Source organism: Acanthopagrus latus, chromosome 15, assembly GCF_904848185.1.
Source record: "Acanthopagrus latus isolate v.2019 chromosome 15, fAcaLat1.1, whole genome shotgun sequence".
In the NCBI taxonomy this organism is placed as follows: Eukaryota; Metazoa; Chordata; class Actinopteri; order Spariformes; family Sparidae; genus Acanthopagrus; species Acanthopagrus latus.
In genome coordinates, this window is record NC_051053.1 from 13,639,262 (window position 1) to 13,657,630 (window position 18,369).

The following is an 18,369-nucleotide window of genomic DNA, read 5'->3' on the forward strand; positions in this document are numbered from 1 at the left end:
ATAATCACATGAAACTAAGAAAAGATAATATTTTTTAATACTGTAGAATGAGCCATTTATGTCTACAGCAAGTACGGCAACACCACATGGACAAACCACATGCTGATCTGCAGTAAACATGGAAATGTGTTATCTTTCATGATGATTATGATCACATTCACACAGCGGTAAATTCTTTATTATGTAAGGTGCAATATGTTAGAATTGGTCACAAGAGTAACCACTAACTATAGCTACTGTTAGCCAGTTAGCTCAGTTAGCTGTGCATCTGGCAGTCTGGACTGGGGGGGCAGAGATCAAGGGGGAGTGTTGATGTTTACTGGTAGGAGGTTTGGATGGCGATAGGCTCGCTGGTTAGCATGCTAATGTCTGTAGACACAATAACATGGACAACAACAACATATTAGATAAAAACATCAGAAGTGTTGTGCTGTCACCCTCTGTGGCATGGTTTAAACTAAACCTTTGTTTTACATACTGCCCCTTTAAGCTTAGCTGTCAGCTGTCAAAGTATTTTTCAAGTGCCCCCATCTGAATTTGTCCTCCTTTGGGTCAGTTTATATAAATCCACCCATTTATTTATTTATTTATTTATTTATTTATTTATTTATTTATGTTTTGCTGACATCCCACAAGTAAGTTGCTAAGAGGCACAGTGCAGTTTGGCCCTATCTGATAGCAGTGGGCAGATAATATGTGTGCAGAGTACAGCTGTGTGAAGACAAGCATGGACACACAGATAGATACAGAAAGAGAGAGAGAGAAGTGAGCCAACAGGGGAGCTGGAGCCAGTCCAGTCGAGGAGGGGCGGAGTGAAGTGAAGTCGACAGCACTTTTTTTTTTTTTTCTCCCCTCCTCTCTTGTGTGCGCTCCGTGTCTGACATTCTCGCCAACATGCCTCGAGCATGACAGTAAACTGGTTTAGCTGGGTTAAGGGGGAAAAGCGATGTAACAGAAACACTCTCGACGAGTCCCACCTGGACGGGGAGCAGGACGCAGCTGTGGAGAGAGAAAACATGGTGAGGAAGGAGCGATGACGGGATTAAAGTTTAACCGACGGCGAGCTTAACGAGTGAACTTCAGCGGGGTGAGTTGAGTTTACCATATCACGTTTGACCTGTATGTCTTTTACTATATGACGTTTAACATATGGCGTGCGCACAGTACAGAGACGTTTTGGCTCGGTTTCAGTGGAGATATGAGTCTGTGAGTGGATGAAGTCTGGGGTTTGAACTTTCAGCACTTAACTTAACGGTGACTTAATTGGTTGTTTATTCTCTCAAATTCGCTCCTGTATCTGTGTTTTTTCTTCTTCTTCTATTTTGTTGGGGGGTAGTTTTGTGTTGGGCAGGGATGTTTTCTCTTTTATGACGTTTCACATGAACTTGCAAATGGAGACTTAGGGTTTTTGGCCAGAGGGAGAAGCCACACCCATAACCCATCTATCCTGTGGTTAGCTTTCATCTGCCCTCATTCATAGTGCTGCTGTGTAAAGACAGTGTCATAGCTGTGGAGAGGCCTGCAGCTCTTGTTTCTGAGCTGAAGATCCAAGCAGGAGGAGTTGAAACCCTTTGAATCAAGGTTTTGGGGTCAGCATAGTGGAGGAGAAGGGGACATGGTAGGAATCATATTGATGAGGTATTTTTTTTGTATAATCACAATATTGCAAATGCATGCAAACAACATGTTAATCAAAAAGTTATGCGGGTGTATTAATCATCAGTAATCAGGTTGGATGAATAAACAATTCACCACAGCCTCAGGAAAGTAGCTGCTCTGTAGTTTTGGCGGTGCGACAGCCGTTACTTCGGTATCTTCCGCCACATGGGTGCTAATGATGATCTGGGTGGTCCTGCTGTCCTGGGCCGTGCACGAACCGTGCTGTTTGTGATGTTTGAAGTCAGAATTAAACAGTCAGCAACTTTGTCCCACTGTTTTTTCTGACATGACACTTCAAATATATGAAAACAGGAACAGCACTGTCACGTTTAGTTTGTTTTTAATCACGTATCTAGCTGAGCAGTGTTTCCTTTTGCCCCGTCCTCTCTTTAGACTACAGTATGGCACGTCGCTCTCAGTGTTCCTCTACTGGGGATAACCCCCTGGACCCCAACTACCTCCCTCCCCACTATCGGGAAGAGTACCGCCTGGCTATCGACGCACTGGTTGAGGAGGACTTGGAAGGATACTATCAGTTCCTCCAAAAAGCCGATGTGGTGGACTTCCTGTCCTCAACTGAGATTCAGTATATTCAAGACTTGGTTCAGGTCCCTCAGCTGAGCAACCTCCCTGAACAACGCTTTCTGGACACTGTCGGAGATGGCTCCTCAGACACTTACTGGCCGATTCACTCTGACCTGGACGCCCCAGGTTTGGACCTCGGCTGGCCTCAGATGCACCACTTGATTGGGCCCACGGAGGTCACCACTCTGGTCAACCCCCCTGAGCCTGACATGCCGAGTATCAAGGAGCAGGCCCGACGACTCATCAAGAACGCACAGCAGGTATTTCTTTCGCTTTCTGTATGTGATGTGTCACTCTCTGATGTGTTGTTTTGACTTTGGTGGTGTTGGATCTTTTGTCTCCGCAGGTGATTGCTATAGCGATGGACATGTTTACTGATGTTGACATTTTTCATGATATTCTCAACGCTGCCATGAGGAATGTTGCCGTCTACATCCTCTTAGATGAACAAAATGCACATCACTTCATCAACATGGTGTCCAACTGTAGAGTCAATCTACAATGCATTCAGGTGAGTTGGTATTCCTTTTAAAATCTTACATTTTGGCTTTGGGCCGGTAATAAAGCTGTGTTATAACTTTTAATGAAATCAACAACCTGAAACTACTACTGCTAGTAGAAGAAGTAGTGGGAGTAGTAGATGGTAGTAAATAAGTTGACATTTGCCTTTTTCAAGCTAAATTTCACACAATTTGCTGGCTCCAGCTTCTCAAATGTGAAGATTTTCTGTTTGTATTTATCATCAGTGACAGTAAAAAGTAGAGTTTTTCGCTGCATAATCATGAAAATAATCGGCAGATCACTTGATAATGAAATTAAACACTGCCCTGTTGCTGCCCTGCTGTAAGTACCTCTCATGTCCCGAGATTTATATTTGTGACTCATTTTAAAGATTTACATCTCCAGTGGAAACAAATTTTCTTTGTGCTGAGAGCCACAAAGTGCTGAGAGACAGTCTTTTTGTCTTTTTTTCATTGTTAGTCGGACATTAGCAAACACATAGAATAGACTTATCCTTTGACAGCTGCTCCGTCCATGTTGACAGAACCTGCGAGGAAAAGTACAGTGGGCACACCACAGCTGTTGCTACGGGTGACTCCATCATACAAATAGATAAATACAACAGCCCTTTTTTTCCTGAACATCACGTGACTGGCATGCACTTCCCCTTATCTTGAGAGAGAGTTTTAGTTTAGTTGTTAGAACGTTATTGAACAAACAACAATAAACACAATATTTAATACACGTTTAATGCTTTGTCCAGCATTGTGAATCTTACATTATATAAATCAAAAGAAACATTATCAAGCTTTTCGGCCTCCCATGATGTTTCATGGGAAGCCCTAAAGCCTAAAGGTTTGTGTGTGTGACAGTGTTGTGTTATCTTGTTTGTAATTAGCTTCATATGCTGAATGTTGCAAGTTTACTTTTACTGTATGTCTGCTTTATGCCTCTTGTTTATGCCTATAACATTATTCTGTGTCATCCTTTATAACGTTCAGCTCTGTCTGTCATGTTTGTTTTTATAATGCCACTAAGAGGATATTAATACATATGAACTAATCTGGCAGATTTAATGTTAATTAATGTGCATTATGTCCTGACTAAACAGTATTTTCCCACTGAAAGAAATCTCAGTTTCAGCGTATTACTGTAAAAGGGAACTTGAAATTCAGCCATTTTCTATCCCCTTATTTTCAAAGTGTTAGTGCTAACGCAATGCTGCCACCTAGCTTGGATTGCAGTCAGTTGAAACACTCTATGTGCTACTTAAGCTTAATATTCATTTGCAGATGATTTGCTGTGTATCTTGCAGTTTTTACGTGTGAGAACAGTGTCTGGCATCACTTATCACTGCCGGTCAGGGAAATCCTTCCAAGGTCAGATGATGGATCGCTTCTTATTGACAGACTGCAGGGCTGTGCTGAGTGGAAACTACAGGTGAGCCTATTTAAAACTGAAAAAGCCGTACTATGACACATATCACACAAGGGTTTGAGTATTTTACAGCAACAACTTGACTTCATACCGGGGGCTTTTTAGAGGTTAGGCAAGTTCAGATAGTATTCATCAAAAGTAAAGATTCCAGAGTTCAATAAGTGTACTACAAGTTAAGTTTCTCAAATCTGTCCTGAGTAAACCTCTTTCGTCCTCCAAACAAATCAATAAAGGTTCTCTGCAAAAGAAAAATCTAGAAATAAATCAAACATTTCAGAGACTGTGAGAGTCACCTCTGGTGCCAGTCATTTGATCCAGCAAGTAACTGTCGTTTGAAGTGAAAGCTCATTGCGCAATTGTTTTTCTATTCCGTATCAAAATTGTGACACCCCTAGTTTATGTGAATGTATTTTGTTTGCATCTATTTGCAGTGATAATAATATGTGTTTTCATGTCTTTGTCCAGCTTTATGTGGTCTTTTGAGAAGCTCAACCGCTGTATGGCACACCTTTTCCTTGGACAGCTTGTATCGACCTTTGATGAAGAGTTTCGTATTCTGTTTGCTCAGTCCAAACCGCTGGTGATTGAAAATGTGCATGCGCCAATGGGAGACTATAGCCTTTTACAAAAGAGGCAATACTCAAGTGAAAGAACTTCACTGTACAGAGAGCCACGGAAACCGGACCCGGCTCATCTGGAGGATTGGGCGAGACATTCCTATGATGATCGTATGGATGTTGATTGGAGGATGAAGCCCCTTAAAAGAATGGAACCAATGCAAAACCCTGCGGATATTTACAGCAGATTTCCATCCCAGCAAACACGCATGGATCCGTTTTTTGATCAGGGCCCTTCCAGGATGATGGAGAATCCTGCCTTCAAACGTCACAGTTATGCTGAAGGTCCTCCTGGTAAATATTCTCAACCATTCCTGCAGCAACAAGGAATGCCAGAGGCGGAGAACCAGGGAAGGCTGTTCCACAGGGGGCAGCTGCCTTATCCAGGACCAGGACCTAGACCAGGAAATGAACCAGATTACGGTGCTTATGAGAAGTTCTGGAACCAAGACCATCATTTAGCAGATCAATATTCTGAACCTGGTTTACCACAAGACATTGAACCGCCTGACTTTGATCCTGTGCTTAACTATCTATCAACCTCCAGAAATGTAGACTTCGACCAGGGCACAGGCAAATTACCACCTGCAGCAGATGTACCTTTTGGTTCATCTCACCCAAAACGATTGAGTGTAGGCCAGCCATACCCATGTCAAACCTCTCCCACACCTTCAAATCTCTCTGAGCAAAAGCAGTTTTTCCTGGAACCTAACACTGATCGCAAGGATCCTCTGGTGAAACGGGGGCTAAGAGACTGGAGGATTAGCTCATATCTCAGTGCATATGAAAATCCAGAAGATGAAGGCCTGCCATTCGAACCATCAAACGCACCAGATGCCTTTGAGGAGCCCTCTAACCTCATACAGCAAACAATGCCAGGCATAGATTTACCAGTCTCTAAAATCCCTAATGTCAGAGAGTTTAAGGTCCCTGCAGTACCCAGGGCGAGTCAGATGCCAGGTTATGCCAAAACATCTGCACGAGAGAAGCAGAAGAAATTGCCTGATGAGCCCACAGCAGTGGCAGCAGAACCGACACCTTCAGAATCATCATCCACAGCTGAAGGGGAAAAGACAGAGGAGGCCGAGCAAAAGGAACCAAAAACTGCTCTTCATAGGGAGGAGTCATTCCGTCGGAAATACAATCCAGCTGTACAGAGGAGCTCGAGGTTAAGATCCTCTCTGATATTCAGCTCTCTGGAGCAGCAGAATACTATCCAAGATCCGCAGGATGAGGAAAGTGACAAAAATGAGGCTGAACAGGCAAAACAACCTTTTGTTTCTCAGGCATTGGGACAAAGGAGGTCTGCTGCAAGAGGACCTTTTGAATGGAGCCGTTACATGAAGTCATCCACTTTTGATAACTCCGCCACAGACACGCCAGATGATGGGAACACTAAAGCAGATGATAAAGACTTGTCAAAGGATGATAGTTCTAAGGATCTGTCAGAGAAACAGAAGGTACAAGAGTCATCAGCACCAGATGAAGAGCAAGCAAATTCTTCACCACCAGTGCCCAGATCTAAGCCTTCTGAGGCTGAAATGCCCAAAACAGATCAAGCGATCCAGCCACCTAAACCTTTGCTTACCAATCCGTTGTATGTAGACATGAGTGATCCTGATACAAGGCTAATGTTTTTCAAAGAGCTGGCAGCAAAACGCAAAGCTGCTAAGGCTGCGGAGGCTGAAAAGAGCAAAGAGAAACTTCCGATGAAACCACCAACTGAACTAAAAAACATTACTGCTGTTAAAAATGAGGAACCTGTACCACAAGAAACTGCAGAAAAGCTGGCTGATACCACAACATCTGAGTGTTTACAAACCAGAGTTTCAACTGTTTCTAACAAGACAGAGCTAGAAAACAGCCAACCAGCATCAACTGTGCCTATTTCTTCACAACCAGAGGTTCCTCCAGAACCAAAGCTGTCAGATCTTGCTGTTGGAAAGACTAGCCCAAGTCATCCACCTTCACCAACTAGCGCTACTCCTGCTAATGTTCCCTCTCTTGCTCAAGGTGTCAATAAAAGTAAAAACCCACCAAGCCTTGATACTACCTCGAAAGAGTCACAATCACAATCAGTGAAGGTGCCACCCTCTTCTGCTGTGGTGAATTCTAAAGCCCCAAATCAAGAATCCATTCAGTTAGAAACCAGCATCCCGCCTCCGCTTCCTGAGCTGAACACTGGTGGTTCACAGATCAGTCCAAGTCCTTCACCCTCTAGCTCTGCTCCTCTTACCACTCCAGTAGAGACAATATCTTCTAATGTTCCCCAAGGGGACTCAGACTCAACCCCAACTTCCAGCATATTGTCCCCAAATGCACAGAAAACTGTCAGCCCTTTTGCCCAATCAGTTGAGGAATCGTCACAAAAATCTGCCGCTTCTTCTATCAGCCAAACAGAATCTGAGTCCACCCAAGCTCATGTAGATTCTGTTTCCCATCTGACATCAACAGAGAAACCTTCAGCAATTGACTCTGGACATTTGGAAACGGCTGTTTCCCCAGACACATGTGCTGCTAGTCCAGAGCCAACGGTATCCTCATTACAGCCCACTGCAGAGACAGAATCTGAAGATACTTGTCCCCAAAAAGATGCTCCTGAATCGGAAAACAGCTCTGTTCCACAAGTTGTTGGAGATGAATCTGCAATTCTTGGAGCATCTCAGGATGCCAAAGCTGATAGTACACCCCCTGAGTCATGTTCACCTAATGTAGCTGATGTGGAAAGCAGATCTGATCAAAATGAGAGCACTGAACCTACTCCCTCCCCAGCAGACCCTTCACCTGAGCAGACTCCAGCAGAGACGAGCTCTCCTGTCCATTCAGATTTAACTCCGAAAGCATCCCAGTCAGAAAAGACTTCATCTCCTCAAGATGCACCAATACAAGTGACCCCTCCCTCCAGACTTAACCTGACTGGACCTGTCGCCCCCTGTCCTGCTGAAACAGTGTCATGTTCTACTCCTCAAAGTGAGTCTGTTGGATCTGTTCTGTCCCCTGAGGCTGACAAAACATTGTCTGCATTGCATAGCCCCTCGCACACTAACTCTCTTCCAGAGCAGGTTACAACAGACTCCAACGAAACTCCAGCATCTAGTCCGGCTGAGCCCACCTCAGAAGTCCCAACAGAGTCTAAATTGCCATGTAAAAAGCCTGAATCTGTGACTTCTGAAACTCACTCCTTAGAGTCCCCTGTACCTGCTGGAAATAGTCAGGACAGTGAGAAAGAAGTAAGCCAAGAGCCTGAAAAGCCTGACCCTGGTGTGAACAAAACTGACAATACTGAGACCACCAATAAGGTAGATAAAGCTGCTACACAGGAGTCGGACTGCAGTGAGAAAACAAATGACCAAGTAAAGCAAAATAACTGCTCCGAGGTGCCAGAGATCATATCAGATGAAGTCGTGCCCCAGTCACCACAGTCCAAGCAGCCAAAATCAAGCCAGTCTCGCTACCAGTCATCAACAGCCAACGTGCTCTCGAGCAGTAACCTCAGAGACGACACAAAGCTGCTCCTAGAGCAAATATCTGCTAACAGCCAAAGCAGGTCCGAGGCAACCAAAGAGTCTCCTGTCACCGATGATGAGAAGGAAGACGAAGCTGACAAAAATGCCAAAAGGGAGAAAGAAAGAGGGATGAGGTCAATCAGCAGAGGGCAACAAGTCAAGTCAAGTCAGGAGCGCGACAAGCTGCTCGAGAGGATTCAGAGCTTCAGGAAGGAGAGGAAAGTTTACAGTCGATTTGAGGTATGAATGCATAAACACCATCGTTACTCTGAAATGTTTAAAAGTACTGTTTCTTTCCCCTGTACTAAATAATTTGGTGTTTGTGTCACCTTCACAGATGGCACCTTAATTTGGGATCCAAAGAAAGAAGAGAGGATGAACAGTGAATACAGTATGTTCAAGGGGAAGCAGATGAAAAGCTGAAATGATGACGGACATTTTCTCACCACAGACATTTAAGGGAAATTTGATTCCACCGTGGCCTCTCTGCAAAAAGCCACTTTGTTGCGAAGACGAGGGGAAGCGTGTATCAGTGGCATTGGATTTTAAAGGGTAAAATAACTTGAAATACAAATGAATACAAACCCTGATGTACAAATTCAATGTGTCACGACCAACAAAGGCGTTTTTTTTTACTGTGTGAATACTACAAGGACTGAGACTGTATGTGTGTGATCAAATATATTTTTACTGACTGCATGGGTAGAGTGCAATGTGTGCAACAGGTTGTTTCTACAATGAGGTCTGTCCATGCCTTTAATACAGCACTGACAGCCATTACATTAATGTTAGCTGGTTTTAAGTCAAAATGTGATGTTAAGCTGTAAAAGTTAAGATGATCTAAAGTGGGTTGTAAAACTGTAAGATACTGTAGTTTATAGTTATATAATAATATTGTAATATTCCACAATCATGTTAAACAAAGATGTTTATGTTTACATTTGTTTGTGAAACAAGTGGGTACATAAATTCATATCCACGCAGGTTTGTAATTGTTCTTGTGTAAATAAGTCTTAACTTTTATTCTGTGATATCCAAATCAAACTTGGGAAATGATGAACAAGCCTTGATTGAAACATTGCAGCTTAAACATGTTTTTAAAAATATTAATGTGTAAAACACTTCACACCAGATAGCATGTCAGATTTTTTTTTTTCATTTGAACATTATCCATAGCGGTCGTTTGGTCTGATTTTCAAGCTGCGTCTACTTACCTTAAAGGGTCAATACACCCGTTTTACCCACACCAGCCGAATGATTTTTAGCGTATTTAGAAGACTTTTCGAAACAAACGAGGTGTTTGAGTTTTAGGTGTTTCAGTAACTACCTGTAAGGCAAGATTCCACCAGGGGTATGTGAGAAAATATGCTGGAACCAAAACCTTTAATTCACTGAAACCAACCCTTTAATTGTCTCTGAAAATGTGCCTTTTTAAATCACAGCGTGTCATACCTGCACAGAGAAACATGGAATTTTGATACTGCAAAGACTTTACGTAACAGTATGTGGAATTGTGCTCTCAAACCTTTACAGTGGACAAACAAACATTTGGCATTTTTAAATAAAACTTCATTAAAATGTTATGTTTTTTTTTTTTTTTTACTTCTGTGTGCCTTACATTGCAGAATGAAATTACTGGGAAAAGTTTTACTGATTCACAGTTCATCGCATTACGCAAATGTGGTGAATTTACACAGATCATGTCTTGGCATTCATTACCTGCAGACATTTTGATTTGTCACAACAGGAAAAATCACAGGTGTCACTGACAACATCAGTCTTTTAAAACAGTCAACCATGAAAGGGTGACAGTGAGCCAACATGTACCTGGACAACAAAATACCTGGAACCTGAAACTGAAGCAGCTAAAGCCTAACCCTCACTAAAGTTTCCCAATGTGAATGGATGAAAATGTTCTTCTCTTCTTCTGCTTGAAGCAACATTGTGTAACTTCTTAAACTTCTTTATAACTTTTTGTTTTCGTAAACAGTGTTGTAACAGGGTGAATGGTGTCTCTGTCTCAGCCACTCCGCTCCCTATCACTTGTTTCTGCACTATGTATCTTCAGTGAGAGGGTCAGATCACAGCTTTATATACACGTTTACTTCAACATACACGTTTCCAACACATGACGTTGTTATGATGTTGTGAGTTTAGTTTGCAGTTTTAGTTGTAGCGCCCACATTAAGTCTGACAAATTGTTAAAGACCTGAGATTTGTATTTATGACAGTGGTCAGAAAATGTGGGGGTCACCAAATCTCACAAAATGCCAATTTCCACATGTTTCTTAAAGGAGATGATTTATGACACTGGGTGAACCTTTTTACATTCATAGATTCTGTGTTGTACTTGTAGTTGAATGCAGTCAGTACATCTTGTAGAATCTCTATCTTTATAACATCTTGGCCAACATGTCATGATGGTATCAAATTATGACTGACTAACTTGTTGTTTCTATTTTACTGTACAAACAGATACATCAACGAGGATACAGAACAAAAAGAGACAAAATTAAAGGTCAGGTTTCTTGAGAAAGCACATTCTTGAGTCTCATTCAGAACTCAGATTGAGACGCCTCGGGATGGTCCAACTGGACCTACAATCTCAAAGTGTCAGTATTTGACGAGTTGGGAATGAGATTTAAAAGTCAACTTCCTCTCAGAAAGGATCTTTGATTTTGTCTCTTTTTTGTGCTGTGTCATGATTGATGTATCTGTATCTAAAAAGTCATAATTTGATACCACCATGACATGTTGCCCAAGATAGATAGACTTCCTTTGGAACTGGACATTTAAACATGAAACTACATTCGCAATTCAAAGGGCCATAGTTAATTTTAGAAATTCATTTAACGACTTCAAAGTCTCATTATATTTTTTTTGTTTTTAACGTTTGATAAGGTGTTGCTGTATTGTTTAAAAATAAATAAATAGAAAGTGCATGGATGAATGGAATAACAAATAGTTGTGTAACGCACAGCCGGTTATTTCTGAAACACTGACCGAAACACAACATAGAAAATGATGGTGTACTAACCGTGCTATTCACAAGCCTTCACATGACATCCCAAAAGTGTCATGAGTGTCTCACCACAATGACGTTAACTCTAGCACCACCCTCAGGCCAGCAGTGTCAGTTACTCCCACCATGCAAATCCCTGAACATGGTCATGCCGTCGAGAACACACACACAAAAAATGAAAAACCCCGTTCTTTTCAGCCTGCTGCTCGTACCATCTTTGTTTTCCATCCGTCCTACAACTGTTTCCTGATGTGAAATGAGCATTACAGCTTCAAAAGGCTGCTAGCTTGCTTCAGCCTTCTAGTCTTGTTTGGTTACATGAGGCAGCCTGGTGTATTTCTACCTTTTGATCTAATTTATGTAAACTGGAGAACAAAATATGACTCATCATATCATCTAAAAAAATTGACAACACAAATGTCTGACCCTCCTCTGACCGCCTAGAAGTCAGGGTCAAATACGTAACAGCACACCTGATGCTGGCTGGGATTAGATGTGTTGTTTAAGGACAAACTCTGGGTTTCACAACACTTCATGACAAAAGAGAATCAACTGTTTTGCAAATGACGTGAACTGATTTACTCTCCTAACTTCTATTGCAAAACGCTATGAAACCGATTAAGCTCTTGCTGCAAATGAAATTGTCACATGCTAAAGCGCGTCAGTTATGAAAGAAAGACTCCAGTGCTTTATAAGGAACAGTGGGCCTCTTGTCTGCGAATGTCCCTTTACATCCACTGCACACTGATTTTGATAAGCTCCAGCTGAATTACACTAATCCTTCAAGAACCCTCACTGCCTGAAGTACCTCACGTCCGAAGGGAAAACTCACACTCTGAAGTGAAATTTTTGCTAGTTTTTATTTTGTTTTTTGCTGTTTGTTGAGGATCACTATACATTTACAGTACAATGACTTCAACCCTGAGAAGAGTGTACCACATCACAGCATTCAGCTGGTACGCTTTCATTGTTAAGTCTCTGGCTGCTAAGGATGGAGAGGAGCTCCCACCAGGAATCTTTGTTTACGGAGGACCTTGGAAGTACCTCACGTTTTTGAATTTGGTAAGTCAATTCCGAATATTATGTTAGCAAAATATCCAATAGTATCTATGAATAAGGGAATGATAATGTTGCTTTCAATATTTCAGCTGCTACAAATGACATTCTTTGGACTGGCCACAGTGAACGATCTGCAGCCTGGGAAGAAGTCCGAGAGCACACTGAACAGATGTAAAGACCTTCTCTTCTCCGTCTTTGCCTTCCCTGTGGGCATGGTGAGAAACACATTTTTTGAAAATCTAACATCGTTTTAAAATCATATAATAAGAAACGTGTTACATTTTAATTTATGTCCCATGCATTTTATCTAGTTTGTTGTTCTACTTTTCTGGACGATCTTTGCCTACGACAGAGAACTAGTCTACCCAGCTACCATTGACACCTTCTTCCCCCCCTGGATGAACCATGCTATGGTCTGTTTATAAGCATTTCAGTTATTACTTACCTAAATATTGAATAACCTTTTAATGGGTGTGAGTTGATTAGCCCTTATAAGTCAATATCATCATTTTTCTCTCCATCTATTGTTTTTTATTTTTTTACTTACTTGTAGCACATCTTTGTTACTTATGTTACGAAACAACGCTGCACAAACCAAAGATGGCTGCATTTTTGATATACTGTTTGCTTCACAATAAAAATATTTGAAATATAAGTCAAAATCATGTTTATTAACATTAATAAGACAGTATAGGTGTTAATAATAATGATAATTGGTCTCTCAATCAAAACAAAACAAAAGACAGAGAGCTGGTGGCTCACCCTGATATTCTGACCTGTGGTGTCGTCCACAGGCTTTCTTCCTCATTCTCTGACTGTTCAAGGAAACTATAGAAATATTTTAGTTTCCTTCTTGGGCCAGGTGACCAAATAAAAAGGGCTGTTTAGAAACATTTGCGATAATATAATCACACAACTCAAAAAAACAATAAAACAAAGGTCGAAGCTAGTTGTTTTGAGACCTTTTGATACAGAAATGTGATATAAATGTTTATTCACATTAATAAAAGCCATATGCATTTCTTAAGCTTTAATGACATGTTATAATTGTTTAGAAACAGCATTACAAACACATTTGTTGAGTTTAACCAATTTATCTATAATGTCATTGCTAAACCTTGAGCTTTTTTGTTGGTTCACTGAGATTAATACAGACTTTTTTGTTACTCATTATGCATTCAAGACAAACAGACTGAGAAACAGCTTCTATCCAGGTGCTGTGGCCTCCATCACAACTCTCCCACAGAGCAATGATGAGGGAATGTTGGTGGAAAGAGTGCTGAATATCTGTACTCAAGTATGATTGCAGTCACATTACTTGAATATTACTCAATTTGTGCAAAACTACTGGTGTTAGCATTACAAACAAAAACATGTTCTTCTCAAACTCTACTCAGAGTACTACTTACTTTTCAGCCGTTGATGTGTAACCCATTATCAAAATTTGAGTTAATAGATCCTTAGCATTATAAATTATTAAAGATGATAAACAATAATATTATCACCTGATAATGACTTATAAGGGCCTAACTGTTAACTAATGCTTATTACGAGGAACTTAATATAAAGCTTGACTCAACAATTTAAATAATCCAGATTCGCCTGCAATAAACCATCACACATGCTAAGTTATTCTACACTGTCTCCGCAGCACACATTTGTCCTTCCTGTTTTACTTGGAGAAGTGCTGGTGCAGCCTCACACCTACCCTCAGACCAAACATGCGCTGGCAGCGTTGGGAGTTGTCGGTCTGTCTTACTTATTCTGGTAAGTGTCGAGTCAGCACACACAGTAGAACCATTTCAAGGCATTTCCCAGCTTTTATAGGCACATAGTTAATGCACAAATATCAAGGCAGTTCAAAACAATGTGGCCCTTCTTGAGTTCATGTGGCGAGAAGCACAGCAGTGTACAAATGTGTCTGTGTTCCTGATGTAACTAGTCTAGACTAGTCCAGCACTGCAGCATTTATCAGTTCATAATGCAAACAGCTCAAGGGCTGAAAAGCTTCCTTTGTACGTTCAACAGTTCTGGCTCACATAGAGTAGCTACCTACAGATCCTCATGTGTCTGATGGTGAACACCATAAATATGATGAGCAGATTTATTACTCTGCTGCAGTGAATATTTGCACACTCCATACTAGATCATCGAGATAAGACGGTGCAAGATGATCTGACAGATACACTAAAGTTTATTTTCGTCCTCTCTAAACATGTTCTGCAGGATTGTATGGGTGTACTTGTCTGTTGGGATTTGGGTGTATCCCCTTCTCGGGCACTTCAGCACCAACGGCCTCATGGGCTTCTTCTTTTTCAACATGTCAGTGGTGACATTGCTCTACGTGCTCGGGGACAAACTCAACAGCCATGTCTGGAGTAAGAGATAAGCAAAATTACCACTGGAGACCAACAAAGGATTCCATGTTTATTTGTCACTAATCTCTGTCTTTGTCTCTCTCTCTCTCTCTCTTTTGTCTCTCTCAGGTAAGGGCAGAAACAGGATGACAACCAAAGCAAAGTAGCCAAATTCATTTTCTGTGGCACATAAGAATGTTCGAACAGTTAACCCTAAAAAGCATGAGTATGTAACTTTTGGTAGAGGCGATAACACACATTTTCTGCTGCAAGTGAAAAGTTGTATTTCTGAGCGATAACACGCACCATTATTCGATTAAACACCCTCAAGCACTTGCTGCTACAAACTTTGTCTGTCTGGTATGACCAGTACTCATGGTGACTAATGTGAGCTAAAGTTAGCAAACCTCAGACAGGCTAAATGTTGCTGTATGACACACAACTCTGATTCACTTCACACTGACTGTGTGATTTTTCTCCATTAATTTACTGTTACATTAACTCAGCATTTTAGCAGTAAAAACTGTTTAGCATTAACTTAAAATCTACATAGTATTATCCCAATTCAGCATCCACTGTCAAGAAAAAGTTACAGTCTCACTTTAAACAGGCTAACTGGTCTCTGAAGCCACTGAAACCGGCTTCAACATCTAAATTGTGAAGCATGACTTCCTGTTGTCTGCCTATAAGGGAAGACTGGCTTTACAGACTAACAAGTGACATTTAAAGGGGCTCTATGTCAGTCTGTAGCAGTTTACATGTATTAGTCACATTTTTATTGGCCATATGTGAGCAGACTGTAACGTGACGTGAAAAATTAAACCTTTCCCATCTCTCTCAGTTGGACTGTTGATTTCTTTGTGAAGGACTTGTGTTGGATTTTCCATGGCAGTACAGAGGATGTTCAGAAATGGAGTTCGCCAACTTAAACAAATGATCAGCATCCTACACAACAGGAATGTTCCACAGAGCCCTTTTAACATTGCCCAACACTTAAATAAAGTAATTCAGACACCCAAGCATCCCTAATAAAGCTAGCATGACAACAACGACAACTAAACGACTATATTTTCATCTTATGCATTACCCACATTAAAAACTGGTTGATGTTGAATGAAATCAAAGATTCTTGTTTTCACTGGTTCACAGATATCAACTGATACTATCTAGCAATAACAGAAGCAGTCAAGATGCACCATTTAAATGATCCACATAAAGCACCATTGCCCCTAATTCATTAGCAGTGTCATCTCTGACCTGAATAAAGTGCACATTTTCCCATTAATCATGGAACATCTGGAGGGGTTGGGAGAACAACTTGACTTGTGGTAATCCAAAACACAATGCAGAACAGTCTTGATTTGACAAATCCATCAATATATCCGGGACAGCTAGGTTTTGTCAATTAATTCCGATTAGTGGGATGATTTCTTTAAAGAGGAGCTCATGCACCATGCAGGTCTCTGTAGCCTTTGAGATGGTGGAGATAGTTTGGATCTGCATCCACCAATCCAACTGAAAGGATCTTGGCCAATAAGTGCACATCCTCCTCACTCAGATCCTTCTGCTGAAGAGTTGAAAGTTTAAATATTTCATCTCAATCATCATAAATAGTGACAGCATTTAACTTTGGATGATCACTCACCTTCTTGCCGTTGGCAGATGACTCAGGCTGGGATTTTGGAGGTTTATATTCCTGTCACAGATAACGATCGTTACAGAGAATCAGACTTTATTTCCTTCATGGTACACTGGTCACTTCCTCTAGCAGTTGCAGTGCAGTTTCAATTGGTTTCTGTCTTTTAAGGGCTTGATTCGTATTTTACACGTCATCTAAATTACATTTTAGAACCAAAAACATTTCATCATGCAAAAGAAAACAGGGCAAACGTTTGCTTAGCTCTTTGAGTCCTTTTGAAAAGCACATTATGATGAAGAGGAGGCCAACAACAGTCTGCGCAAGTTAAAAGAAAACGCCAGTTAATATTAGTCGTCCGACAAAAACTCTGTCAGATGTAAGAGACTTAAATAACATATAAAGAGGTTTTTACTTACTCCCAGAAGTTGCAACATGAGTGTTTCTCTTGGTTATGTCCTGAATGCGCCCTGATTTGTAACTGACGGTCAGTGAAATAGCATCCTCACGCTCTGAGACATCGGTCTACAGTGAGAGTCACAAGGGATCAACACCCGTGAAGAACCAGTTGTACGGGATCCACTGCATTTCAGGAGAAACTACACCTGAAAGATGTTAATCGTCAGACAGCATGTGTTGTTACGTAAACGTGTGCGTTAAATGGGCTGTTGTGGTGGAACGCGGGCTGTCATTACCTTTGGTGTTGACACAGTTTCCAGTTTAGGAACGCACGCCCCTGTCACCCGCTAATAGCAATGAAGGAGATGAGTTATGACAGTGACGTATGATTTCATACTGTAACGCACCGTTAAGGAACACTTTTAAGAGTGTCCATTTGAATTACATTTACACCTAACATACTTTGAGCGTGTACTCATGGGGTTGGCAAACATCTGGTTCTGCTTTAACCATTCCTAATTTAAAGCCATAACCTACTGCTGTGTCCTTCAACCAAATCTGTGTCGTTATAGATTTTATTTTACACATTTACTCATCAAAATGGCAGCGCTTTTACTTGTAAATGACTTTTTTGTCCCTATTATTGCTTATATTGCTACTTTCACCATTATAGGACAACCTTCTTCCACCAAGCAATTAGCTACAGCATTAGAGATTTATTAACCACCTCCACTAGAGAGGAGAAAAGGTTGTTTTATTGTTGTCCCGTGGAACAGACACATTATTCTTTGCATTCCTTGGTAGCAAAGTTAGAAGAGTTCATCTGAAATGTGAGTAAACACTGCTGTACCATGCCCTTAATTTTTTTTTCATAAAAATAAATGCATTGGTGAGTGAGTGGTTTTGTGTATGTCTTCCACCAGAGGGAGCCAAATATTTCATAGACAACCTTTCTTTATTTACCACATACCAGGTGGACAAGTAGAGATTTCTTTATAAAAGCCAATTTCCGTCTAGTATTCCCTTCAATTTCAAAATGCAAACAACATTTTCACTGACTCATGCCAGAACAAACTCAATAAAGCAACAAGATTTGTTTTTTATGAGTGAATAAACCGAATAAACAAACTGACCTCAAAGAAAAACACAATTTCATACTGTTTAACTTTGTAAAATTAAGCTTGTTTGATTAAGTATATTAACACCGGCAGACACTGTCACCTTTCTAGCTTCAAACAGTGTTCTGATGACCTTATTTTCCCCAGAAAGAGAACAGCTTGTTTTCTCAGTTATGGAATGATAGATATCTAAGTTTGTATAATTAACTCATAGATATTGTAAGTATTACAATTCTGAGTTTGAATTTCTTCTACACTACATAGTACTCCTGTTATGTTGTAGTATGCAGAATATTATATAGCCCATCCTTAGTCTTGTTTATGGTATGCATGTTTATATATGTGTGTGTTTGAACTCGACAGATTATACGTTGCTGTGTGTAAATAATGTGGATACATAAGGTGTGTGTGTGTGTGTGTGTTTATAGTATGCATGTACAACATAAACAGTTGCAGGAAAGCGCATGCGCGTC

General features: G+C 40.8%; 2 protein-coding genes and 1 long non-coding RNA gene across 4 annotated transcripts; 2 read left to right on the forward strand and 1 right to left on the reverse strand.

Moving 5' to 3' along the window:
- Positions 1-587: 587 nt before the first annotated feature.
- On the forward strand, positions 588-9,888 carry fam83ha (family with sequence similarity 83 member Ha). Of its 2 annotated transcripts, none has more exons than XM_037123907.1 (6): positions 588-1,087; positions 2,053-2,504; positions 2,591-2,755; positions 4,061-4,185; positions 4,648-8,545; positions 8,643-9,888. In XM_037123907.1, exons 2-6 carry the CDS (start codon positions 2,061-2,063, stop codon positions 8,652-8,654), a joined length of 4,644 nt encoding a protein of 1,547 aa, XP_036979802.1. In that variant the 5' UTR covers positions 588-1,087; positions 2,053-2,060; the 3' UTR covers positions 8,655-9,888. The 2 variants fall into 2 exon arrangements, with proteins under 2 accessions (XP_036979802.1, XP_036979803.1); XM_037123908.1 differs by lacking the exon at positions 588-1,087 and adding an exon at positions 1,146-1,618.
- Positions 9,889-12,048: 2,160 nt separating this feature from the next.
- LOC119033053 (androgen-dependent TFPI-regulating protein) lies at positions 12,049-15,007 on the forward strand. Its single transcript, XM_037122643.1, has 6 exons — positions 12,049-12,389; positions 12,476-12,601; positions 12,698-12,799; positions 14,038-14,153; positions 14,613-14,764; positions 14,873-15,007. The coding sequence occupies exons 1-6, from the start codon at positions 12,237-12,239 to the stop codon at positions 14,908-14,910; spliced, it is 687 nt and encodes a 228-aa protein (XP_036978538.1). The 5' UTR covers positions 12,049-12,236; the 3' UTR covers positions 14,911-15,007.
- A 1,636-nt stretch (positions 15,008-16,643) lies between these two features.
- LOC119033054 lies at positions 16,644-17,637 on the reverse strand. The gene is made up of 3 exons (XR_005079129.1): positions 17,075-17,637; positions 16,799-16,984; positions 16,644-16,697 (listed from the first exon to the last, which is right to left on the reverse strand). It is a non-coding gene; the product is annotated as an uncharacterized LOC119033054 (long non-coding RNA).
- Between the last annotated feature and the right edge of the window lie 732 nt (positions 17,638-18,369).

Coding starts and splice junctions, on each gene's coding strand:
- fam83ha (XM_037123907.1), top strand. CDS start 2,061: ATGGCACGTCGCTCTCAGTGTTCCTCTACTGGGGATAACCCCCTGGAC. Junction 2,756..4,060: donor TCAATCTACAATGCATTCAG/GTGAGTTGGTAT, acceptor TGTATCTTGCAG/TTTTTACGTGTGAGAACAGT. Junction 4,186..4,647: donor GTGCTGAGTGGAAACTACAG/GTGAGCCTATTT, acceptor GTCTTTGTCCAG/CTTTATGTGGTCTTTTGAGA.
- LOC119033053 (XM_037122643.1), top strand. CDS start 12,237: ATGACTTCAACCCTGAGAAGAGTGTACCACATCACAGCATTCAGCTGG. Junction 12,390..12,475: donor ACCTCACGTTTTTGAATTTG/GTAAGTCAATTC, acceptor TCAATATTTCAG/CTGCTACAAATGACATTCTT. Junction 14,154..14,612: donor GGTCTGTCTTACTTATTCTG/GTAAGTGTCGAG, acceptor CATGTTCTGCAG/GATTGTATGGGTGTACTTGT.